Below are 26,516 nucleotides of genomic sequence, written 5' to 3'. Positions count from 1 at the left end.
GAGGGCTCCATTTATAAGGCTGGGTGCCTTATTTTTAAGTCACTCCAGACTGACAGTCCTGCTTTATTTCTGCTCGCAAAAAAAACCAAAAAAAAAAAAAAAACCACACACCACCACACAACTCCATGCACAACATGAGGTCTTTGCACGCTTATTTTCTTACCAGGCCTATCTTCAAAAGGCATTTGGGTCTCCAGGTTTGCCGTATTTGCTCCACGCATCTGGAATGCTCTTCCACCTAAAATCAGGGTCCGTCCCTCCTACACTGCATTTTAGGAAACTACCCAAGAGGTGTTTTTTTTTAGGCTCGCATATGAATAGTGATCCGTTACCTGCTATGTTTTAGTTACCATAGTGTCATGAAACTGCTTGGTGAATGTGCGCTTTAGAAATATTTGTAACATAACAAGCTTAAATATAGTGGCTGCATTAATGTGACCTACTGGAAATCCCCTGGGAATCTTCCCAGTTTTTCTTTTGCCGACCACGTTATGCAAGACAGGAACCGGCCACATGCAAATAAGACTTGATCCTGCTCCAATATGTATAATTCAGCCCTATTGGCCAAGCCAGGACAATTCCCTCTAGAGAGGGACACTGCTGAAACAAGTTGGGGGGAGGTGGGGGATTTCCGCACTCATTCACATAGTATGCGACCTGGAAATTCTGGCTACACTTCCCATTGAGACAGGAACACTAATTTGGTTTGCTTCTTTTACTTCACAGCATACAAAATGCAGAATGATGCATTAGAAACCGTTAATTCACTTATAGGCAAAAAGTAAAATTGCCAGTATCTTCACACAATCAACAAAAAGATTAATTAGTACAATGCCAAAATCCGCTTTCAGAAATTCACCAGCCTCTATTTTGTCGAAATGTTACAAACATTGAAGTGTGCAGTGGCACTCCCTGTGGAAAAACTATTTCTGGTTCAAATTTCAGAAGATAGTTATACTGCACCTGGTGTAGACGTAATCACGTATAGGAACAAAGAAAAAATAAAAAACTTCTACCAGTGTGAAAAAAATTCAAAATTTATTCTCAAACGTCAAGGGGGAAACACATCAATAATACATTCAGTAGGTGCTGAACACTTCATCTTGGAGGATATAAAAAAAAAAAAAAAAAAAAAAAAAAAAAAAAAAAAAAAAAACACACATTCACAATGCCTCCAGGAAAATCTCCAGAATATTGATCTTTGACATGTAAACCCGCCCTCGAGTTAATGGATTAAACAGTTCAGCAGGAAAGGCACAACTTGGCAATTTGATCATACAGCACGAATGAGGTGCAAAAAGATTTGCATTTTTGGTTATTTGCGATTCATTTCCAGCTATCCAAGACATCAACTTGGAAAAGGTCAACACATTCCACCCTTACTCCCCCGTGAAAAAAAAGAGGTTTTCCAAAAAGGCTCATTGTGATGCGAACTCCAGGAAAAAAGCCTAGAAGCCATTTTTACAGGTGTAGAACAAACCCAGGAAATATTGATGAAAGGCTTAATATCTCTTGAGATCTCCTACTAATACAAGGTTTGGTTTCAGTGCATGGAACCTGTGCTGAAATAAAGTCCAACACAGTGGTCATAGTACGAAATAGGCACTAAAGCTACATGAACAAATGAGGTAGATAACTTAAATACATAAAAGAGAAAGAAAATAAAAAAGCTCACAATGCGGTAATACAGATCAACCATCGCTTTAGTCAGCAAGTTGTAGACTTCCACCACAAAGATGTTCTCAAAAACGAACACCTTTTAGTCTACATAGAAGAACTTGCAAGACGTATTTACTTAATGGGTGAGTAACCAAGCAGCTGCCACGTGGACGAAAATCTCTCCGAAAATGCTTGCTTATTTCTTGGATACAATAAATTTTGGATTTTTTTCTTTGTTCAGACAAATGCAATTTTTCAACATCCAATTATTGCTTGTAGAACTCGAGCAAGGCTATCGGATCATCTTCTTAAATGCGTAATTGTCAATTTTTGAAGATATTATAAATAACCTTACTAGGGCTTAATACTATACGTAAAATATCAAGAATGGTTTTTGAGGTGTGAACAGGTGGTTGTGGGGGGGGGGGCTGAATGTCACCATGTGCGAGATAAAACAATTGTTGGCACGCTTTAAGTTAATCTGTCTATAGGGTGAGGAAATGTAAACAATAAAAAGTTGGGAGGGGATAAAAAAAAAAAAGAAATTAAAAAGTTGAACATTTCTAGCTCTAAAAAGGGTGGCAGACATTCAAGAGTGGATACCCGCATAATTAAATAGTTATCCAGGAAATACAGGCTTCGCCCAAAGCCTCTGGTAGTAGTTCCATCAAAAATATAAAGACTCCATACAACGAAGAGGTAAACAGGTTTAACCTTTGGAAATTACAGAACTTCAAGTCATAAGTCACAAGACAGCCTTCGCAAGACCCGCATCTTTGTGATAGAAGCAACTTCTATTCATTTTGCGAGGCAACGTCATGATTGTACTCTGGCCAACTCTACAAATACAACCACAAATGTTTGTACACAGCAATAGAAAATATGTCGGAGCTTAAATTCCTTCAAAATATATACATATTTACACACATGTATATGAATTGGTTAGTTCATTCAAGCCTCCGGCCTCCTTGATCTTAACTAACGGCAATGTTCGTTTCCTCCATAAACCGTGGGAACTGCCGCTTTTGTAAGTTGTCAACTCCAACCTTGTCCATTTCAGATAGTGTGTGGCTCATCCTATTGTGGCTCAAGCTACTGGTATGGCTCATGCCAGACTGAGAGCCATCCATCGCGACAGAGGCACTGCTCATGACTGAACCACCCCCAATGCTGACCGGCAGGGTGGGTATTCCGCCGCCCTGGATAACGGAGATCTCATTTGTCTTCATTGCCAAACCACTGGTCAACACCGCAGCATACTGATTCCACACTGCTGGGTCGATGCTCATGGAAGGAGGTGCCAGGTCCTTGGGAAACATCTCCGGCACTCTGGTTTCATTCCCCAGAACAGGAACAGTGTTGTCGAGGGAAAGCCTTCGACCACGTCTAGCTGAATTATTCCACATGTGGGTTCCAACGTGAACCTTCAAGAGAAGAAACAAAACAACCCATAAATTAAACAATCACAAGAAGGAAATAAAAACATTGGATGCAACAATTACAACATTTCGCCATTTAGCACATGAGATGGACACCACCCACCCAAATCTCTCCACTGAAGTCAACCATGTAACTATAATAAGTTAGGTTACCTGCATCAGAGGAAAGAACCGGATTTGGGAGTATGCTAAGGCATATGGGCATTATGTCAGGATTATATACACCACTAATATAACAGCACTATGTCTTTCAACAGAAGCACTTACCTGCATTAAGTTTGATTGCCACAGTAGGTTTTTCCATCTGCCTATTAGGCACATATATAATCCTAAAAGCCCTTCACAGGCAACACAAACTAGCACACTTTTTCAGTATTGACTGTGCACAAGCCTTAGAACAGAGGAGGTCCAGGATGCCTATGCTGCAAAAGCCACCAAATAATCACTAGAACTTTGTTTCATTGATTTCCGCTCAGCCTTTGATCATGTTGACCGAGCAAAACTATGGCAGAAGCTGAACAAATGGAACATTTCCAACCCTCCTAAGGCAGCCAGTTCCACTGCACACAGACTCCTGGGTAAAAGTAGAGCGGGACGCACCTCTCCAGGCGAATTCCAGCCAAAGGGTTAGAACAGGGGTGCGTGCTCACCCCCACTGTGTTCAATGTCTTCCTGGCTGACCTACTGGACAACTGCAAGTGGCAAGCTCAGAAATTGGGAAACCTACCATTTTCAACGAGTCTATGTGGACGACCTAGTATTAATAAGCTGCATACTAGTTGGATTGCAGCATTCACTGGATGCCACCCAAGACTACTCACAGGAAAATGCCGTAAAAATCTACTTGGAAAAAAAAAAAATGGCAATAAACCATACCAAACTGAGAAAATTACATTAGCACTTGGATGAACACCAAGATGGTGGCAGAATAGAAATATCTAGGAGACAACACAGATAACAAGGGATATTTGAATCCTTAGAAAGAAGCCCAGAAACAATAGGCATCACTGTAGCGCTAGCACGGAGATCCTTGAAGATAGTGGCTGGTCCCATTTGAACCCCTTTACTCCAAGCAAAAAAACCCTAAAAACAACAAATGGGAGGGAGCCACAGTGAGGGAGAGACACAACCACCCTGGACAGCATCATCATCATCATCATCAGGACATACAGAATGATCTTCGGTCTCCCAAAATACACTTCCCCTGCACAAATAAGATTAGAATTTGGTCTAGAGATGAAGACATTTGCCAGAAGGGGGGCGTTTATAAAATGGTGGCTTAAGATCAGAGGAGCTGAGCAGAGCACACTTAACTAGCATCTCTGGGTGGAACTGTCACCCAGAGAAAGATTGTCAGCCAAAGCATATCTTTATGATTCCTTAAAGCAGCTAGGTATACAGGCGTTCTGGGAGATCTCAGCTGCCCACGCCAGGCATAGCTAATAGGTCTCGCCTTTAGGACTTTAAGTATTTAGTTATGCAGCACAATATCCTTGGTGCAACAACATAAAGTGTTGCATGGCTAAACACTTACAAGGTCACAAAGACAAGACCTATTGGCTATACCAATGCTTGTACTTTTCTGTATGTAGACTGGGGGCCATCTTTGAGCTGCGGTGCCAGAATTGGGTAGCCCAACCTCTATTGAAAAGTTCTCATAGACATAGTGGTCTATGGTGCTAAAAACCCTGGCCTGCATTTGAAATATTCGAAGCTAGTTATTGGAAAGGTTTCCCCTCCTGCTGTTGATAAGAGATTAAAAAATGAACACATGGAGAGTTTATTCACAATTGGTGACTTCTCTGAATGGGGAGAGTTGGTGGCCAGCACTTTTACTTGAAATCAGGGGTGTCCAGCGCAGACCTTAAATGGCCGGATCTCGGCTCCACTATCATGACAAGCGCACAAGAGAAGTTCACAGACCGTGACTAAAAGGAACTCCTTTACTAAAGCGGTGTCCATCCTCAGTGTTTCAAATGGAAGTCCAGAAGTGCTGGTACTTACTCCTCAGAGGACCTTCTTGCTCCTAAATATTTGAGCCCTGGTGTGATGTTTTTTAAGCTGTGCTTCAGGTCACTCAGTATGCCCCATAGCAGAGAAAGGGGCGGGGCAGAAGAGCTGACCGAGGGGGGAGGGGATTTAGTCACGTGAAAGAGCCAATGAGAAAGGAACCTTGTGAATGAAATAATCTTAGACAAATCTTATGTGTTGTATCACACAGCAATAGAGCTCTGCTGATGTCAACGTTAGGACTGTTCTGCAAGGAAGACGCAGCAAAGCTTGACAGTGGCTTAACAAATTCATGGGGGCCCAATGGAGGGTTGGGGTCCCACCTGTACCCCAGGGGCCTGTGTTATGCCCCAGGAGCACAGCTCTTTCAGCCGATAACTTCAACACGGGATAACCTGCACTTTGCTGTTTTACTGTGGGTCGCAATTGCTAGTTGATTCCAGGTTTCACAGAGGCATAATAGGATTTCCCACACATTTCACAATTAACCGAGCCGCTGGTAAAGAGGGCAATGGTGTTCATTTTAAGTGGTAGCCCTTAAACCTAGGATGTTCATGTTTCCAAGCACTTTCAGCATTGTCAGAGGGCGAACTGAAGCACACAGACAAAGTGATTTGCCCAAGATCACACCATTAAGTTCAGTTGGTGAGCTGGGACTAGGAGCACAAATCAGTAAACATCAACTTTTTTTTTTTTTTAAAAGAGTCAACCATTCTGGCGCTATATTCGGCCCCAAGCATCTGGGCGCAGCAGCATCTGCCCTCTGGTTACAGGACATTGGGGGGGGGAAGTGTACTGTGGCAGCCTCTCCGGTCCCCGTCACATGGAAGCCATTTTGGTCTTTTGTTTTGCTCTCATGGGTGTTGCGTGCGCAGCCAATCACTAGCTGCTTTTTAGAAGCACAGCAGCTCAGAGCCCTTCAAGCCCCCCTGCTTGTGACATGTGTGCAAACAGGAGGTTAACAAGTTCAAGTGCCAGCGAGATTCACAAGCCATTTTTGTTCCCTCTGGAAGACTTGGCCTGCCCCGCACTGTGGGGGGGGGGGGGGCTCTGGAGGAGGCATGGGCCCCATGGGTGAGCTGAGAAGCCTACACCACAGGCATGCCTAAGATCACACTGTGCAATGGGGTGACTCTGGGATACACCCAATAGAACAAGCCATACACACCCTTCCCTGTGAAGGAGTGGCAAGAATCACAGGTAACTGAATAAATGCGGGCTGTGGAAACAAGATATCCCTGTGTAGCATTGAACACATCCTAAATATTGCCAGTCATATTTTTACCTGCTCTGTTCTGGCACACTGCCCCTATCGGACCCTTTCCGGTGAGGTGCCTCCCACAAACATGAAGAAATGAAGGCACTCAGCCCCGTCCCATTTAAAGAGCTGCCTCCGATGAAAACTCCCTATTGACATATTTTGTAGACATTTTTATTATGCCCAGTCTGCTGGTAGGAGGGGCTTTCAGCGCTGTCATTCACCAGTGGTACCTGGACTAGTGAGTATTTCATATTTAAAACAATTAAGATTGCTTAATTTTTTCATTATATTTCTCATAGCTATAATGAAGAAATATAAAGGAACATTTCAGAATGGCTGAAAACTCATTTTACAGTAAGTTGACAGAACCATGATAACCTTATAAGTGCTGAAAGACAAGCGCGGCTCCGCAAGGTAAAGCGGCACGCACTCTGGAGGGAACAGGGGCGCAGCTTCCAGGCTCAGTCCCTCTACAGCGTTTACCTTACGGAACAAACAGCTGCAAGCGTGATAATTGCAAACAGATGGGGCCACTGTACGCTCCCGCAAGCAAACGCAGTACATGCACGAGGGCTCATTGGAAACAGTGCAGTACATGCACGAGCCTCCCAAAAAGTATGGAGGGATTCCAAAAGTTCACTCTAAAGCAGTGCATGCACGCTCCGTAGGCGGGACCTAAAAACACTAGTCACCAAAGCCATCAAAGTGAGCTCCATAATAGAAGACAAGCAATTACTGGCGAAGAGGGCACACAGCTGGTTTGTACTGAACAATTATGTTGCTGCGAAACCGCAACCCTATCTCAGTGTAGGATTCATCATTCCAGTGAAGAAGACATTTTATTTTGAAGATTTCGTCTGGGCATGCTAACTTTGCTTCTACACTTACCACCTAGGAAGCGGAATAAAAGGTCTATGTGGAATCGGGCGTTTAGACTTTCCACACACAATAGGCAGCTGCACAAGCCTACTGGAGGAGCAACGAACAATGTTCCATCCCTTTTCAATCAAAAAGGCATTTGGACCTGCAAACAGGCGGTGCTGGGCTGCTTCGACCCGGCCTCCGTCCAATTAAATTGTCCTGGATATCATAGAAAGGAGACTGGCGCCACTGCCATTTTGCGATGGAAAAACTGGCGAACAAAAGAAACTGACTAAGCATTAACACTGGAGAAAGTGAATATAAAATCTACCCTACCATGACGGAAATGCTCAAGCCTCCACAGTGCCACAAAGCCTTGCTACCTGCATATACACACTAAAAAGGCAGATGCATCAAAGAAAATACCGGGAGCAAACGGGCAGATACTCAGAATCTGGCCGTTTGCTTCCGGTATTTTTGCATTTGGGATGCATTATCCCAAATGCAGAAATCGCAAATTAAGAAACTCTAAATAGCGATTCCTTAAATTGCTTGTGCATTTAAGAAATCCCAAAATGAGATTCCTTAAATGCAATGCATGAAGCCCAAAAAAAATAGCGATTTCGCTAATAGGGGGAGCAAATTACCATGAAGTTGAACTTCGTGGTAATTTGCTAAAACTTTGAAAGATGCACTTTTGTGCATTTTTCAAAGTTATATGTTGCGCGCACACATGCCCTTAGGGCATGTGTGTGTAACATTTGTGCACAGGTCCATTTCAGGGGTGCAACAGGGTGTCCTTTGGACACCCAGGCACCCTTGAAATAGCGGAACATTAGCGATTCGGTAATAGCTAAACGCTAATAAGGAATGGCTTTCCCATTCATTCCTATGGGCCTTTAGGCCCATAGGAATGAATGGGAAAGCCATTCCTTATTAGCGATTAGCCATTACCGAATCGCAAATAAAGAATCTGTAGGAATCGCTAACATTGAGATTCCTACATGCATCCCGTTTTGCGAGTCTTTAATAGTGATTCCTTAAAATTCGCTATTAAGGACTCGCAAAACATAACGGATGCATCTGCCAGTAAGCACTTTTACTTAGAAAAATGCAAAACCTCATCCAAATTTGGCATGTTTGCACCAGCCATGTCTATGCAGCATCCACTTCTTAGAACCCATGATCTTAAAGGACTAACTGGCAGATGCATCAAAGTTATGTTTTGCGAGTCCTTAATAGTGAATTTTAAGGAATGGCTATTAAGACTCGCAAAACGGGATGCATGTAGGAATCGCAATGTTATTAGCGATTCCTACAGATTCCTTATTTGCGATTCGTTAATAGCTCATCACTAATAAGGAATGGCTTTCCCATTCATAGGCCCATAGGAATGAATGGGAAAGCCATTCCTTATTAGCGATGAGCTATTACCGAATCGCTAATGTTCCGCTAGTTCAAGGGTGCCAGGGTGTTCAAAGGACACCCCTGAAATGGACCTGTGCACAAATGTTACCAGGGCATGTGTGTGCGCGCAACATGTAACTTTGAAAAATGCACAAAAGTGCAGCTTTCAAAGTTTTAGCAAATTACTACGAAGTTCAACTTCATGGTAATTTGCTGCCCCTATTAGCGAAATCGCTATTTTTTTGGGTTTCATGCATTGCATTTAAGGAATCTCATTTTGGGATTCCTTAAATGCAGGAGCAATTAAAGGAATCGCTATTTAGAGTTTCCTTAAATTGCGATTTCTGCATTTGGGATGATGCATCCCAAATGCAAAAATACCGGGAGCAAACGGCCAGATTCTGAGAATCTGCCCGTTTGCTCCCGGTTTTTCTTTGATGCATCTGCCTGTATTTTATTTGACGAATCTGCACCATCCATATTTACATTATTATGCATTGGCACTTTAACTAGTCAACTTCCAGTGTACTTAAGACCAGGACTCTCGATACAAGTTGGAGCGCATGGCAACATCAATTTCCTAATTACTTACCACTTGATAACGTCTCACTCTTGAAGTGAATACCTTTGGTGCATTATATATAATCACTAAAAACACTTAACTGAAAGGCTTTCTATACATGGGTTAAATTCTATGTCCTTGGTTTTATTTGTAATACTTTAACGAACTGTACAATATATTATTACTCAGGGGATCTACCACGCTTTTAAAAATAAATCTCAATCAAGTATACATAAGCAAAATATATAGCTGAAACTTCTTAGGCGTTCTAGGAATTGAAGGAATTTGAAACTATAGACTGAAAATCAAGGTGGCATCTTCAGATGGATTTATGGGAGCAGCGAATATACAGCAACCAGAATACCGTGGACAATGGGTGGCGTCAATTTAATTTAGAAAAGCTCCAACGTGCATATAATTAAATAGTTAATCATTTGTATATTCGTTTGATGAAGGTTTTTCTACAATTGTGTGTATTCCTTGGAGGTTCAAATCTAAGATGTTTAAGCTGGGGTCCCTGGCTTCCAGTATTAACTCAGTGGGAGACCCCCGGATTACAGCAATGATTCGGTAGGGGAAGCACTGTTGAAAGGTTAAGAGCCAGTGCCTTGGAACATGCCTAGAGGCACCACATGCAGCAAAAAACCACCTCCAATCCGCAGCTCCATTCAACCACACCACTTACCAACCATGCGTACTCTGGTCTGTAGTAATCAGTCAAGGGAAAAGTCCAATAACACAGCCATCATTAATGTGTGCTATACACAAACAGTCTACATTATCCCCCCCCCGCCAATCTCTTTACTTTAGGATGAAAGCTTGAAGCCTGTGCACAATTCTAGAGCTTACACCACTCCACCCCCTTGACATGCATTTAGTGTTCACCAAGACCCTAGGTTGTCACACAGAAGGCAACATGGACAACCAATTCTGATTTTGTATTTTAAACTTCCTATGGATATACCTGAATATAAACACCCACACACGTAATGGAATTCCAAGTGCCTCTAACACAATTTCTAACCACCCTAAAAAATAAAAAGTGTGCATAATCATTTAGTGTTGCGTTAGTAGTATGCACAATTTATAACCCAACCGTAAACACACACAAGATCATAACTAGTTTGCCCATACTCCAAAAAATGTTTAAAAAACAATTCTAAATAGAGGTTTTCTAAGATCCAAAAAAATAAGAATTCCTTTGAATCTGACGGAGTGGAATGAGGGGTTACCTTTAGGTTTCCTTTAGTGGTAAAAGCTCTCCCACATATGGTGCAGGCAAATGGCTTCTCACCAGTATGAGTTCTCTCGTGAATCTGAAGAGCACTTGCAGAAGAAAAATTCTTCCCACACGTATTGCAGAGGTGTTGTTTAGCTGATCGACGTGGGGGCACCAGTAGTGGTGACAAGCGAGAAGAATTTGCTGGCTGGCTATTCGAGCTAGAACGATCACCAAACGAACGATCACCAAACAGACGATCAGACGAGGGTTCCATTTTTATGAGTGCTGGTGGAACTTGAGGAAAGAAGCCCGGAGCACTACTCCTCCCTGCAACAAGAAATCTCAGTTACACGTGCGCCCATAGGAGACATAATTCATTTAAATGATGTGAATAACCTCAAAGAAAGTTTAATAGTGTACTTTGCTAGAAAGTCAGTGGTTCAGTATTTAAGTCAATTATGCATCACTATTACCAATGGACATAAGAAATACAGAGTTGTTTCTGACTGACATTGCCTATCCATGCTTCAAAATTAGTTGCCCGTTTAGGAAAGGGAAACTAGTCACCATTACCTGTAAAGTGTTGGACCACTACACAAATCCAGACAATTCGAGAATGGAATGTGGATGCTAAGATATAATATCACTAAGAAGGAACACTGCGTTTGCCAACAAAGAAAAAGATAGGATTACACGTACCCACCCTCTGTTGCTTATCTACTCTAAAAGTAGCCATAGAGTTTCATTCAAAAGGCACTCATCTCTTCAAAAATTGGGAGGTTACAGTGCTAAGAATTCCAAGGATACAACAGTTGGACAAAGAAATGAATTTTAAAATTGGCTTGTTGTCTCAGCCAGCGTACAGGGAGCAACAAAGAAACGAATTTTAAAATTGGCTTGTTGTCTCAGCCAGCGTACAGGGCAACAAGCACCACATTTATTACCATACTATAAACAGTAGTAAGTCTAACAGACAAACAACACTTATAAAGAAATGTTTTAAAAAAATGTTTTAAAAGACATTTAAAACAAAAAACAAAAAAAATTACATCCACATAATACATGTCAAACCTCCAGATATTTTATGGGAACTCACCATAGTCCCCATTTGAGAAATACAATCCCGGTTCTTCTTTTATGACCCTCTTGCTGACATTGGCAGAAGTAAGATCCAATGCGCCTTCGCCATCTGGATACATTGAGTTATCGATTGAATCGTCCATCGAGTTATCCATGTGGTTTTCCATAGAAGAGTCCATGTGGCAATCCACAGGGTGGTCTGAGGGGTGGTCCAGAGAGTTCCCCAGGGGGCGGTCCAGAGAGTTCCCCAGGGGGCGGTCCAGAGAGTTCCCCAGGGGGCGGTCCAGAGAGTTCCCCAGGGGGCGGTCCAGAGAGTTCCCCAGGGGGCGGTCCAGAGAGTTCCCCAGGGGGCGGTCCAGAGAGTTCCCCAGGGGGCGGTCCAGAGAGTTCCCCAGGGGGCGGTCCAGAGAGTTCCCCAGGGGGCGGTCCAGAGAGTTCCCCAGGGGGCGGTCCAGAGAGCGACTTTCAGAACTCAACTGGGCAGGTAAACCAACCTCAAACTTGTGCCCATTGAATACAGCTGTTTTGGAGGTCATGCTTCCATGGTGGTTGCTAGGGGGTGAAGGCACAGGAAATGAGGTAGAATCCAATGCAGTTGGACTTCGGCCATTTTGAAACTCTTGATCTCCCTCAAAAGATAACGAATCATTTGTCATGCCATCACTATCTGGTGACCCAATCCCACTAGATTTGGCACTGTTTTGTCTTAGTAAGTTCAAGGATGAATTCACAATGTTTATTTGTTGCTGTAGCTCTGCTATACTAGACAAAACCCCTGGAGGGGTTTGTGTGCGAGACTCACTATTCGGGCTTGGAGGCTTCAAAGCACGACTTTGAGCATCTGGAAAGTTAGGATCATCTAAATCAAGCTCTTCCATGCGGTCATCAGTGAAACTGTTATTTAGATCTACATTCTTCTCACTAGAGAGAGAACGATCACAGTCTGTATTTTCACTAGCCCCTTCTGGGAGAGGAGTATTGGGAATCTGTCCACCCATGTGCATGCGGATATGCTGTTGTAGAACTACTGCATTTGTGAATTTTTTCTGACAAATTGGGCAAGAATGTTGCATTTTTAAAGGGGTATTTGCACGGTGAACACCATAATGTGTTTTGAGATTTCCTTTGGTTGAAAAAGCCCGACCACAGAGTTTGCACTTAAAGGGCCTTTCTCCGGTGTGAATACGATAATGCATTTTAAGAGAACTTTGACAACTAAGAACTCTGTGGCAGATCACACATTCATTAGGATCTCTCGTTGATCGGTCAATGTTCTCAACAAGTTGCTGCAGCTTTGAGGTCTCAGATGCTTGGTCATTTATATTAAATCCACCAAAAAAGCCATTAGCTTGGGGTGGATTCAAGTTCTGCTGCTCGGTTGAAGAATGATTACTGGCTGCACCAGAGGATGACCCACCTTCACTGCCAGAAGATGGTCTGGACACCACATTGTTCGAGAGAGAACCACCCAAAGAATCCTTCATGCCTGCTATGAGTGGAGCACTCTGGGAAAGATTCAAACCAATGGGCAGAGGAGTTAACATAGGCTTAATATCTGCAATTACATTGGATTCATCCATGGGCACAGACATCCCATAAGGTATGCCATTGGGGGTAGGAACATTATCAAGATGCTCAGGTACTGGGTACGGATTCATTCTTATATAGGGATATTTGTCTCGGTGACGCTGAAAATGAACTTTAAGGTTTCCTTTAGTGGTAAAACGATTGCCGCAAATATTACACTTGAAAGGTCTTTCACCAGTATGCGAACGAAGGTGTATTTGTAAAGCACTATCATTGCCAAAAACTTTACCACAAAACTTGCATTTATGTCTAAAAAATGATTCTTCAGTGTTTGGTTTCTGGTCAGACACACTTATGTTTGGAGGCTTTCCTTTTCGTGAAGAGTCTATAGTGGAGGGAATTGACATAAGTGGATTTTGAGAGAGAACAGAGCTTGGTGACTGAGGTAGCAAAGGGTTTGGAAATCTGGCAACACTACTTTGGATAGTTCTATTAGACTCTTGCTTGAACAAGGATGAAGGAAGTCCAGCAGGCCTTGTACTAAGGGGTGGCACACTGGTGCTCGTAACTGGCACTTTTATCTGTCTTAAGGCTTCCAGTGATAGACTTTGGTTACCAGCTTTCTGTCCCATAAGAGCAACTGCAGCAGACAGCTGCTGAGACAGGTGAGCACCCAATGCTTTCAGTGGGTCAGAAGCAGCTGAAACAGATGGGTGTAAGGCATGAGGGGCCATCATTGCAATTTGGATGCGAATTTGCTCCGTCAGCTGAATCTGTTGAAGTTGTTGCTGCTGCAGGCACACAAGTTGTTCAAGGATCAGAGGAATTGCATTAAGACTCAATGTGGATGCTGAAATTGCATCTGCTGTATGCTGATTTACCGCCACCTTTGTGCCTTTTATAGTCTGCAAAGTAACATTAGTGTTCGGCACCTTTGGTTTTGGTAAGTGGCTGAGAGCAGGTGGAGACTGGTGCAACGGTGGCGACACATTCCGATACGCGCTCCCTTCCGATGAGATCGGAGTGGGGGAAGATTCTTCTTTCACGTTTGCCACAGCCAAATTGGACCGCTCAAGCTGGAGGTCACTTGCACCTGGACTGTTCATACCATTAGGCAAATGACTAGGAGACGATTCTGGGAGATCCTCCGTGCACAGCGCTTCTTCGTGGTAATTCGGGATTTGCACAGGTGGGGTCTTGGTACAACTTTTCTTATGCTGAATGAACTGGGACAGATCAAAGAACTCAGCAAAACACCTCTCGCAGGTGTGATTCTCTTCCATTCTGCACCTCTTTGAGCTCATTGTGCAATCGCCGTCTGGTCTGCTCTCATTTGGCTCACCTGAAAGAAACCAAAGGAGAAGATCAGGAAAAGTACATCAAAATTGGGCCGTCACCAAAGCCTGAACACATTTTCCATTTCAAGCGAGTCTCACTTAAATTACTCATCAGATTGCTAATCCAGAACACCACAGACCAAGGATCTCTGATCTTTTCTGAAATGGTTAGAGCAGGCAGGTAGACCTCGATGCAGAGCTCTGGCCAGGGACCAGGGTTCGATTCCTGCCCCGGCGGGTCTCGGGCTCATTAATTCCCCTGACCGGATATTCTCGCCTCAGTGCCTATTCTGATCATGGGTCCCCCGCTGCAACTCTGGGCAATAGCTTGCTTAGTCTCCACAACGGGAGGGATGCCCAGGAGTGGACACTTCACAGAGAAAGCCAGGAAGGGGTCCCTTGCGGTATTCGTACAAGCGCCGGGAAACCCACTGCGGGTAGCTGTGCGCTATACAAGTACAACATTTTTTTACTTCTAATGAGTTGGAATTGTTTTGAACTACTAGAGGCCCAGTAACTAACTTTAGCATGGTTAGTAGACACCCCCTCACCCATGCTTGTCAACTTTAAACTTAATGTTTAGAGAGCCCAATACTATGGTTTGAACAAAATACTAAAAATAGGGGTATTAAGCTAGGCTGCCATGTGAGTCAGAGAGTGCATTGCCTGTAGGGACAAATGAAGATGTGTGAGCCTGTAGGGACACATGAAGATGTGCGAGAATGAATGGGACGTGTGTATGGGTCGTATGCACTTGTGGCACAGGTCATACCTTTCACCATACGTGGCCCCGTTAAAAGTACAACACAAACATTTTTAAGCGTGAGAAATGTAAAGTGCAGAAAATGCTACAAACATTTTTGCAGAACATTTTACTGCACTTTAAATTTCTCCCGTTTAAAAGAAACATGACTGTATTTTTCAGTTTTAAATAGGTCTGCGTGTTTACCAGCCCCTGGGAGCAAGATTCATGCGGTGTGTAAATGCAAAGCTTTGAAATGGGAGAAAATTCAGCTCAAGATTTAGCTTTGTGTTTATATGCATTACATTAAACTTAAGTTTCTCCCATGTCAAAGTGTTTTACAAACAGCAGGCATATTACTCCCAGTGTCCCATAGATATGGTGCCATCTTTATAAGAGGAAAATACAGTCATGTGTTTAAATGTGAGGAATTGAAAAATATGGTTAATGAAAAATTAGGACTAAATGTAATGTAGAGAAACACATTAAGACAATGTTTCATAGAAACATTTTGCTTCACTTTAAATGTCTCATTTAAAATAAAAAAGGGCTACTTTTCGGTATAGGTATGGGACTGTATCTACCAACCATTGGGAGCAAGATGCCTGCTGCGTATAAATGTGCACTATGAAGAGGAAGACATTTTTAAATGAAGAGTTAACTTAATCATTAAGTAAATTCTTTATTTTAATTCGCCCTCATTTATAAGCATCCTGAAATATGTTGTTTTCCTGCTCCAATATGGAGCAGAGAAAGACTTCTTTAAAAGTTAAATATATCAGTACTTCAGTTCCTGATGCTCTGAGACCCACATAGGTCATACATTTGAGTGGAGCACTGCTCATTGTCACTCTCTGTAGCCTGATAATAATGTAAAATAAACAGCTTTTCCTTAACTTTAAAAGGAAAGCAACACGTATTTATTGCAGTTCCTAGCTAAAAAGGAACTCAAGGCTGGGAGATACTCGAAGGGTTCTGTGAGCTACTGGTAGCTCGTGATCGACTGGCTGGAAACACCTGCTATAGATACCAGGGCAGGACCGGGAATGCAAACCGGCCCTGGCAATTGAGTCGGACCAGCCGCCGATGGGGAGGGGGTGCGCATGCAAAACACGGCAGCTGCTTTCGTTACAGGGGGCTGATAAAACCAGCCCCTGGTAACAAAAACAGCCCCCGCCCCCCTTATGGGGTCCAAAACCGGCCCCACCCTGGTGGCCCAACGGGGAAACGCCCAGTGCCCGCTATGGCCAATCCGAAACACAATAGATACTTTGAACACCCTACTGGTACCAAACGCTATCAAGTCTTACACAGATATTCTTTGCGTCTTCTAATACATCTTTAAACAGCTTCACCAGGACGCAGCTGGTGCAGTCAGCCACTCACATTATATAGTTCATGAGCCCTCTTCTAGACTGCATGGAACACCAACACTGCCCCTACACTCCCAAGAACACCAGTTAAAGTAGCAGACTTTCATTTCTTATGTATAACAAGCCTTTTTGCCAGTGATATGTGAATAGGCGTATGAGACACTAGTTTGCTATAGGGTCTAGGGTAAATAGACTGCACGGACAGATACAGGACAAAATGTAACCTGGTCTGTTTATTCACATAAACAGCCAGACCATATTTTCTCATGTAAACACAATTGACAAGGTTTTTCAATGGCTGGTCCGAACTAATGGTTGGCATCTTGAGTGACTTCTAATAGGTGTTTAGCCGTCACCAACCAAAGAATGAAAGAAAGAAATCTTTTCTGGTCTAGCTCACCACTCACATACCCACCATGGCTTATTCATTGTAATCGTTCAGAAAGTCTTACATGTCATTTCCAGTTACTCACGCACTTCTAGTCATGTTACCCCCAAAAACTTTCAAACCAGACCATTCTCTGATTTGAACGTTTCTGGGTAAAATTATAATTTACCACATTAGATTTTGACTAACACACACACACACACACACACACACACCAGGGACGGCTCTAGGCTCATGGGCCCTGGGCAGGGAGTAGGTAGGGGGCCCTGGAAGAGGGGTCCGGGCGGGCCCCGAAAGAGGAGAGGGTCAGGGTGTTTGGAAGTGGAACAGAGCCGGAGGCTGCCAAATCCCTGCCAGGGGCCGCCACGCAAATATGTATCCATCCTCAGAGGATTATATTTAGAATATATATTGGTGTGGCGGCCCCTGGGGTTCGGTGGCCCTGTGCAGGTGCACAGCTTGCACATGCCTAAGGCTGCCCCTGCACACACACACACACACACACACACACACACACACACACACAGTGCCTGTACACAAATAACGGTTTTTAAAATCAACACCCGGAGAAAGCTAGGACAGTTTAGGATGGTGGTAAAATGAAACTAGTTTAGATGTTGGTGACACAAAATAACTTGCGTGCAGGGGTGTTAAAGACAGGATTTTACTTTCATGATTATGTAAGTATTCTTTGTGGCTCTGGGGCAAGCGCCCGAGCTCGTCACTAGGCCAAGATTCCAGGTGAATCCTCATATGCTACACCATGTAGTATATGTATCTGTAGTATACAACACGGCTGGCTCGTAGTCCCTTTAAACAGTCTGTCTTGCTGTACTAATTTCATATTGGTTATTAAAATCACGTTTCCTTATTGCTCTGGTTTATGCTCGAGTTCTTGTGTCCTGCTGGCTCCCTGGTGTTTGTCCGATAGTTAGTCAAAATGAATCATCACACACAACCACTTACTTTACGTGCAGTGTAGCCTACAATGCTTGTTGCACTTGATGCAAGGCGTTAACCCCTTCTCTGCGGCGGCTATTCCGCTGCAGCGCTAAGGGGGTAGGACGGCCGCGCGGCGGTCACGTGCTTGTGACGGAACCGCTCCGTCACGGCACGTGGGTGAGCTGTGCTTGTGACGGAACGGTTCCGTCACGAACGCGCCCGCTCAATGGAACGCGCCACGCAGGCGCGAAATCAGCGCCGCGCAGGCGCGCCGAGCGGGTCGTGACGGAACTGTTCCGTCACAAGCACAGCTCACCCGTGGCTTGTGACGGAGCGGTTCCGTCACAAGCATACAAGGGGTTAACAATGAAGAAGTTGAGCACACTCAACAGTATCTACAGAATATGTACATTTTTCCCGACCAAAATAAATAAATAAATCTATAGGGATGAAAATGTTTAAGGCAAAAGGTGGGAGTGTGTTTTTAAGGACAGTAGTGTTGCACCAAAATGCACAGCAGTGGCAGGGGCCAGCGTGAAATGGATTTGTTTTTGTTGGGGGGGTGGTGACCAGAAGGTGAACCCCATTGCCAGGCACTGCTCAGCAACCAGCACCTTTACAAGGCAGCAGTTTAACGTCACCATCCGCAATGTTGCGACTTGCAGGACAAGCGTGTCCAGCAAGAACAATTTAGCACCCGAGTGATTCTAAATTTGCAAGCGACCGACATGTCCCAGGTGTGGGCGCACGTTTTGGGGACCCACAAACGGCTAAGTGGTCAAACAACCCTCGTGGGTGAGGGTCAGCAGGCTTGTGGCACCCCCTCCACACACTGAAGTGTATGCACAGTCCAATTCCCCACTCCATCCGCCACGTGCACTGAAAGCTGGTACAGTCCACATGGTGTGGGAGCGAAATTAGTGTTTCACTGGTGCCTCCTGCCAACGACCATATGCAAAAGATGTCCCCCAAAGTTCACTCTCCAATTAACGCAGTGTATTAAAAACACACCCACCCACAAATACTTATTTGGGCATGCGTGTTTGCCCACGTATATGCATTGGTCTTCACTAATTAGTATGGCCTCCACAACTGAAGCTTATAAAGGAAGACAAACTAGACACTCAATGTACACATAGTCCCACCCCCACTGGCGGCCAAGGGAGTAATACAAGGGGCGTTAAGAGAGGTTTAAAAATAAGGAAACAATCGGAAAGGCTCAGGTTCTCAGCAATGATTGATAGACACCCAAAACCTTCTGTTTTCTTCATCTCCACTCAGTTTGTGGAATGTTATCTCCCAGCATCTGATATCCAATAAGTCAGAAGAATGCAGTAAAACTCAGCAGGGCTTTCAGATGCAATCACAACCAAATGGGAAAAGCAGGCAAAAAAAACTCTATAATTGCAAATGAGGTTGGTGTTTACAGTTGGCAAACCAAGCACTGCAGCCAACTTCTCAAAGGAAAAGGGGAGGGGCCAGAGACCATCCCAACGACTTATCTTACAACTTAAAATAGACAGACAAGAGTCCACCATGAGAGAGGTTGCCACCCTTATGTGTAATAAATACTTTTGCAGGCAGTTGCGATGACACAGGCGATCTGATCAATGGTTCGATTAAGTTAAAAAAAAACACAATTAAGTAGTCGGGGGGGGGGGGGGGGGGTTACCGTAATTATTATTTCCTCCTCGTTTCGACAACCCTGGCGTGTAGAAAAGCTATGGCAAAGGCAAATCAAAATTTCCAGTGAGCCATGTTTAAGCAAAGTTGTCTCCAGTATAAAATATAATTAAAAAGTGCCTGAACGTTCTAAAATAACCAGGGAGTAACTATAGGGCAAACAGATATATAAACACATACATACACGATATACACATACATACATACACACACACGAGGTCATACATTCCTCAAGGGAAAAAAAATACATTTCCTTCTCTTCTTTCGAAAGATTTTCCAAATCCCTAGCCGGATTAACCTTTTGCTACAGTTTTTAAAGAGTTTCAAGAAACAAAGTTGCTAAACACCGTGTCAAATCTTTTCAGATTAGGGCTGCAGACACCCGCTGGGCCTCGTGCTGAACGCCAAGGCAACATCTGTCCGAGGCCGCTGCCAAGCGGAGGCAGTTTAACCCGGGCGTCTGGCCAAAGCACCAAGCATGCCCCGACCCTGCCTCGCGACGCTTTGTACTGGGTCAAGAAATGTGGACAGGTCTAAAGGAGGAATACTTTTTTTCCCTCATTATTTATTTATTTACACCTACGGTTGTTTGCTAGACCCTGGCCCAGTTTTAAATTACTTTAAAAACTGGGGTGACGTCAGGTTTGACTGACATACGTACTGCTTCTACATTCCAACTATTTCAACATTTACCCACGTACAACATTAACAAAGATACAACCCCCGTGCGTGATTATTATGCGGAGGGTGTGTGTGTGGAGGGGGGGGGGGGGGGGGGAGATTGTAACAGCGCATGGGAACCAAAACCTAATCTACCAATTCACTCATGCACACTGTTTACCAATATCTACCCATCAATTATGGTTACCGGGGCAATGGCAAAGTGCGACACGCGTCCAAGTATTCAGACCTGTGACGTAACACGCGTAAGTTCAATATTAGTACTTACAGGCGGGAATGACCATATCCCAGAACTCCGTTGCTGCCAATACGTTCCAATATCCGGTAGAACAGGGACATTACCGATACTAGGGTCATGTATAAGGCTATTTCGGAGCGCGCGCTGCCATTTACACGTCAGAGGCATCCACAGAGGCCCACGGAATTACACACAAAAAAAAACGTCAACAGAGGCGTAATAAGCCGAGCAGCACCTGGAGACATGTTCTTCAGCCCAGCCCCTCCACACCGCACTTAACACTAATACGGTGTTTAGGACGAGGCTAAACATCCCAGGCCCCGCTGCCAAGGTCAACTGCGCGAGGACCCCAATTGTGAGATGCCTGACAGCAACTTACCACCCAGGGCAGGCGGAAGGGTGGGAGGTGTGGGGCGGCAGCAACAGTCCTGTCAAAACGCCCCACTGTGCTGCTGGCGAACACGAGAGAGGAGAATACAAGAGGGGTTCGGTTACACGTGCTCGAGACATGGAAACAGGCGACCATTAACGCCCCCACAATATGTAATAGTAGGAAGCCAGTAGCGGCAACTACGCATGCGCAGGCCGCGAGAGGCACCATAACACGACTGCTCCTGGGGGGCAAAATGCAATAGAGATGTTCTATCCATCAACTCTATTCTAGAGACCCCCCCCCCCCACACACACACACATCTCTGCCTTTGTGAAGGGGTCTCAGAGACCACTTGAGGCAATTGGGCAGGTGCGTGGTACCTGTACCTCTGGGTACCACACTTCTCAGAGGAAAACAGGTGTCTTGGGAGAGTGAGGTAGCTACTCTTTAACACTGCGACATCGAGAACTGCTGCCACCTTGGCCGTCATGATAAGTCTCCAATTTTACTCATGTGATGGTCAGAGTTCTATTTTTGAAGGAAGGTTAACACATACAGCTGTTGTACGGACACCACCCGACGTGCGACCCCTTGCTTGCTATGAGCAACAGAATCGCGAATACGGTTCTGCTAATGGGGTGTGCCAAGGTCCGCTTCCAGGTTGTGAAGTGAAGTCGAATATGGCCTCGATGTGGGTTAGACGTCAGCATCCCGGGACTACGAGTCCCAGAATGCACAGAAAAATCCTACACTGGAGCAGCGAGTCATACGTGGGCTTTGGAAACCAGGCCAGCAGCTGTAAATTGAATGGGGGTAGATTTAATGTTACTTTTTTTGGGTGTGGGGGTAAAAGTCCCAGCATGCTTGAATGCGGACTGGAAATACAATAGCGCCGACAGAAGTGGGATCTTTTGATGGCAATATGCGCTACTTCATGTTAGTCACCAGAGGCGGGGCCAATGTTCTGCACGCTTCTGTGACCCGCCCACCCTCCCCCCACCCCATGTGTCCACAGAAGGCACCAGTCTGATCGAAGATCTGCAATGCAGTCTAGACTTTAACAGACACACTATAGCAGCTGTGCTAGGTTGTTGTGATGTGACCCGCTAGTGGAACCAAAGCAGCCCGACGACCACACCAGTCCCCACTAGCCACTGTTCCCACTACAATATTCAGGTTTCAACCCATTGCTCTCGCTCGCTCTTCAAACAAAAAAATCCAAGCACAACTAAAGCATGCAACTGTTCTAACAGTAAAGTACTTGCAACATCGGGATAAAAAAAATATAATCTCAAAGAAAAACAACCAAAAAAAACACGATTTGCTGTATCGCAGGTGTGTGAGATATCTTCCACGAGGATAAGTATTTGGAAACTCAGAGGGCGGATACAACTTTAAAGGGGCGTTTTGGACGTTTGTATCCCATTTACGCACATATAACACTTGCACATAAAGTAGAAGCGTTTGAGCTAGAGGAACTAAGCTATGCAAAATATAAATATCTCATACTATGCCTGTGTTGACGGCACTGTGCCCCTTGGCCAAAACCCTTTCAAACGCCAATCTAACAGCAGTTGACCAGGAAGGGTCACACATTAGGAAACAAACAATACGTATCTAACTGTAAGCAAGCTAGCCGCTAGGTGGCGCCAGAACGCAATGTATTTCCCCAATCTACTATACTAGTCTATCAGATACATCAATTAGTAGAAAACAACGGATAACCTATTAATAAAAGGGAATCGATGAGTTAAAAAAAATATGTATACCAGGTTCGATCCGATAATACGTTTTAATGAGCAGACTGGGAAAGTTTCAGTCCAGACAGTCTTCAAATCGTGTTTTTTGAGAGCGGGTGTTACTTTTAGAGCGCAATTAAAAATAAACTAAGCGCGTTCCCCTCGCGCTCACTTTAAACGTGGAATAAAGTAGTGTATTCAGGCGTGCCTGGCTGGGCGGGTTTGTAATAGCCCGCCATGGGAGGTCCAGTTCCGGACATAAAATAGTTAACCAGTCTTCTTCGACTCCAAGGGTGAATCTCCCACCGCGGGTTGCTATTTACATTTAAGAAACATTACCCTCTCCAACCCCCACCTCAACCAAACCACACGCAGAAAGAGAAGGAAAAAAAAAGTCATGCATTAAACATGCAATTTATTGCCTTCTGGCAGCTTGTTGTTTCACTCAACGCCATTAGCCGGACCTTCAAACATGTAGATTTCTGATGGAAGCTGACCCACTGAGCACAATGGAAATTAAACAAAATAATTGCAACTGTGGGATACTACGCACCCAAGAATATTTCCGATTAATTGCTTTTACTCTCGTTACCATTTTATGTCAAATTACAATTAAACGAAAATGTCCACAAAAAAAGCCAGAGGGAAATAATAGGAAACATTTCCGCTTGACTGAATGAACTCCCGTGACCCTCCCCCCTCACCCCACCCCACCCCACCCCTGTAATCCCGGCCAACCCCATGTTCTTCCATATTTTCTCAATCTCCGGCCATAAAACCGGTCCTAGCCTGAACCAGCAAATTACAACGCTTGGTCTGATGAACACCGGATCGAACTAGCATATGCACAGCTAAACTTTGAAACAATGGCATTTCAAACACACACCCACGCACGTAAGTGGTGCTTGTAGGAATCAGCACTGTAAGTGTGTTAAACAAACAACCGAGAGAATGCAATGGTACATGTACACTTAAAATTTCGCGGATTTACACAAATCCGTACACGAAAGTGCGTCTACTAAATGTTGATATTTATCTATAGCGCCTCCATTCTGAGTTATCGGCGCTCTATAAATCCATTAATACAGCAGCCATAAGCGGCTCACTTAAAAGTACGCACAAATACAGTTAACAGTGAAACTATATGCGAGGTTAGATTTTAGCATACAGTCACATTATAGCTTTTATCTGCAGATAATCAAAAGTCCAGCGTTGAGAGAATGGATGCATGTGTGTTACAATAAAAACTACCAGGTTCATTCAAAACGATCACAACCATATATATATATATATATATATATATATATATATATATACATACATACATACATACATATACACACACACACACACACACGTGGATCGTAGCCACTAAGGGTTACCAGATCTTCTCTCGCTCCCCCAGGTTGGTATGAACTCTGGCGGACGTCGCCCCCTGGCAATAACCACCAGACCCCCGAGGAATCTCGACCCGCAGACCATCCGCTCATGGGGCTATTTTAGGAAGTCGGAAATCAAAGATGGCTGGAGGTCAGGGAAGCAACAGAGGTCCCAGGTCGATGGCGATCTGAGGGTGCCCAGAACCCGAGAAGGGAAACTTGTACATGGTTGGTCTCAGGGTGCTTGCTATGGGGGCGCTTCCGCGCAGTAGCTAAATTTACAAAAGGAGCTATCCGTCCGGGGTCTACCCCTGAAATGTAGGGTGTGTGCACACCCGGATCCCGGGGTCAGCAGCGAGCACTAGCGCACCGTGAGTCCCCATGCTCTGATCGGACAAAAACCTCACCAAACCCCTCTTCACACGTATTTACAATAAAAATGTTTTTTTTTTTTAAAAAGGGGTCACTTTAACTCCCCTCATAACACTGCTATGCGGATTCATTTTCTCAACACTTAATTTGGATTTTTTTTCCAAAAGATCAATAATAGCAGATTTACATTAAATTAAAAATAATATTAAATACGGTCATAGTGCAGGGGTTAGCTGTGAGGTCATGATCCTGGAAACCCTCGAGCTCTGATAAGCTGGATAAAGTAGCCCCATGCCACCTGAGCGCATCCACAGTTCCAGTTGCCCCGCGCGTACTCACCCCCAGCGGCCGGCTCCGGTGCCTCGGAGTGCAGGTGCTGCGGCTTGGCCTGTTTGCGCCTGGACATGATGCTTCCAGCCGCATCGGGAGCTGCCCCCCAGCAGCAGCACTGCCCCGGCTCACAGCCGCAGATTCCACGAGTTGGGAAGTCGCCCCCTTCACCGGGACCGCGCATGTCAGACTAATTATGATTATCAATAATGCATTGCGATTTATCACGGCTCCCTGACAGCTGATTGGCCTGGCTCCAGGAGCTTCCCTTGATTATTCAAAAGAGGTGCCATTCATGGATCCGCCGCAGGGCGCGCTGGGGATTGTAGTTGTTGCTGGGATGAAAGTGACCAGGCGACGTGTGAACTTCGTGCTCCCGAGGTCTGTCCTACAATCAGAGCGCGCGGACAGGACTGAGGGCGGAAATCACCCGGAGTTCCCCCTAGCAGGAAAAGACTTTCTTTATTAAGGGGGCATCACGAACTGAGAGGCTCCTCCCAGCCAACCACCCTTTGCACTCAATTTATTGATTCGATTTCATGCTTGATTGGATTTACTGGTCATAGGTGAGATGAAACTGAATTAACAATAATTTAGACAAATATTATTTCCATTCCTGTACAGCATTAAAACACAGTTTAATGTAATGACTACACCAGTTTTAATTGCGTTTAGTAATTAATTTTACAGTTGACACATGTAAACACACTTTCGTCCGTTTATATTAAAATTATTCAGATAAACACACGATTCTTTATCTTTTCCGAGTGGCGTTCCAAACCAAAACAGTTAGGTAATCAATTTTACAGTTAATTAAAAACGCAGTTTTTAAAATCAGTTGATATAGCAGAGACTAAATTTGATAACACTTTATACGTGTAAGATAATCACGATATTCAATTCCGTCATCAAGGAACTAGAGCTCAAATCCAAGGGAAAAGAAATCCAACTTATTGTACCCCGCGCTCTATTAAGGTACTGCCACCCACCAGGAAGTTCGGCGTTTGTTGGCCCCGCAAGAACTATTATCTCAAAACTGGGCTTTAAATACAAAGTATTTTAGCCCGTTTCGGGTTGCAACAACGAATAGTTTAAGTTTAATGTCAATATGGCTTTAGATCCTCTTACCTGTCGGCTCCTAGGAGACGGGTTCTGGGCTCAGCCTGGAGATGTAGCGTCGCCATTCACTCTGTTATTTATTACAGTGCAGCGCTGAGCTGGAGGGGGGGCATTCTCCCCTCCCCCACTGCCCGGACTCTACAATTACAACCCGATTGTAAACAATGTGCAGAGATCCTAGGCAGCTGAACTCTTTAACCGCAGAGTCCCCACGGAAGATGAACTAAGGAAGTAATACAATGTTGCATCTCTGCTGACGCCACGCCTCCTCCTGCTTGCCAGCACGTGCACGCACAACCAAATATAACGGGTAGTATATATAAATATATATATATTTTTCTTTGCAGCAAAGCCGTGATTTATCGATGAGAATTCACAGAAGCGGCAAACACCACCCAAATGAGGCAGTTTCGGGTGGAGCTATAAAGCACCCATCACCAGGACTTCGCAGCACTCTATGCAACGCTCTCAGTAAAGTCGAACTGGGGAAGCCTTCCTGAACATACAGTTGCTCTGGGGCACGCCTTCCACACACGGACTGGAGGGGAGGGGCACAGACTTTGTTAGAACAATTGTGCAATTTCTCGCATAAATTGGTAAAAAGCGTCGAAGGGCCGGCGGCTGAGGAAGTGACATGCGCTGTTTGTGTGTGTGTGTACAGTGAGCTGATACCGGCGGCAGCCGGATTTTTGCAGCCAACAACAAATGTGAGGGGGCATGACTTCACTGAATAAAAGCGTAAAGATAGGAAGAAAAAAAATACGCCAGTCAAATACTACTTGGACGGCAACT

General features: G+C 44.5%; 1 protein-coding gene across 2 annotated transcripts; it reads right to left on the bottom strand.

The window, feature by feature from the left end:
• Nucleotides 1-1,024: 1,024 nt before the first annotated feature.
• On the bottom strand, nt 1,025-25,944 carry SALL4 (spalt like transcription factor 4). 2 transcript variants are annotated; one of them, XM_086932450.1, is made up of 4 exons: nt 25,734-25,944; nt 11,518-14,370; nt 10,432-10,748; nt 1,025-3,083 (listed from the first exon to the last, which is right to left on the bottom strand). In XM_086932450.1, the coding sequence occupies exons 2-4, from the start codon at nt 14,330-14,332 to the stop codon at nt 2,634-2,636; spliced, it is 3,582 nt and encodes a 1,193-aa protein (XP_086788576.1). In that variant the 5' UTR covers nt 14,333-14,370; nt 25,734-25,944; the 3' UTR covers nt 1,025-2,633. The 2 variants fall into 2 exon arrangements, with proteins under 2 accessions (XP_086788576.1, XP_086788575.1); XM_086932449.1 differs by lacking the exon at nt 25,734-25,944 and adding an exon at nt 24,615-24,789.
• Between the last annotated feature and the right edge of the window lie 572 nt (nt 25,945-26,516).

This window comes from Lissotriton vulgaris, chromosome 7, assembly GCF_964263255.1.
Source record: "Lissotriton vulgaris chromosome 7, aLisVul1.2, whole genome shotgun sequence".
In the NCBI taxonomy this organism is placed as follows: Eukaryota; Metazoa; Chordata; class Amphibia; order Caudata; family Salamandridae; genus Lissotriton; species Lissotriton vulgaris.
This window is presented reverse-complemented; position numbering and strand designations above follow the sequence as displayed.

Bases quoted from the DNA above. Each gene is read 5' to 3' on its own strand.
- SALL4 (XM_086932449.1), bottom strand. From the start codon at position 24,789: ATGCGCGGTCCCGGTGAAGGGGGCGACTTCCCAACTCGTGGAATCTGC. The intron at 14,371-24,614 runs GTGAGTACGCGC...GGTTTCTTTCAG, and splicing joins ACCGGAGCCGGCCGCTGGGG to GTGAGCCAAATGAGAGCAGA. The intron at 10,749-11,517 runs GTGAGTTCCCAT...TTCTTGTTGCAG, and splicing joins TTTCTCAAATGGGGACTATG to GGAGGAGTAGTGCTCCGGGC.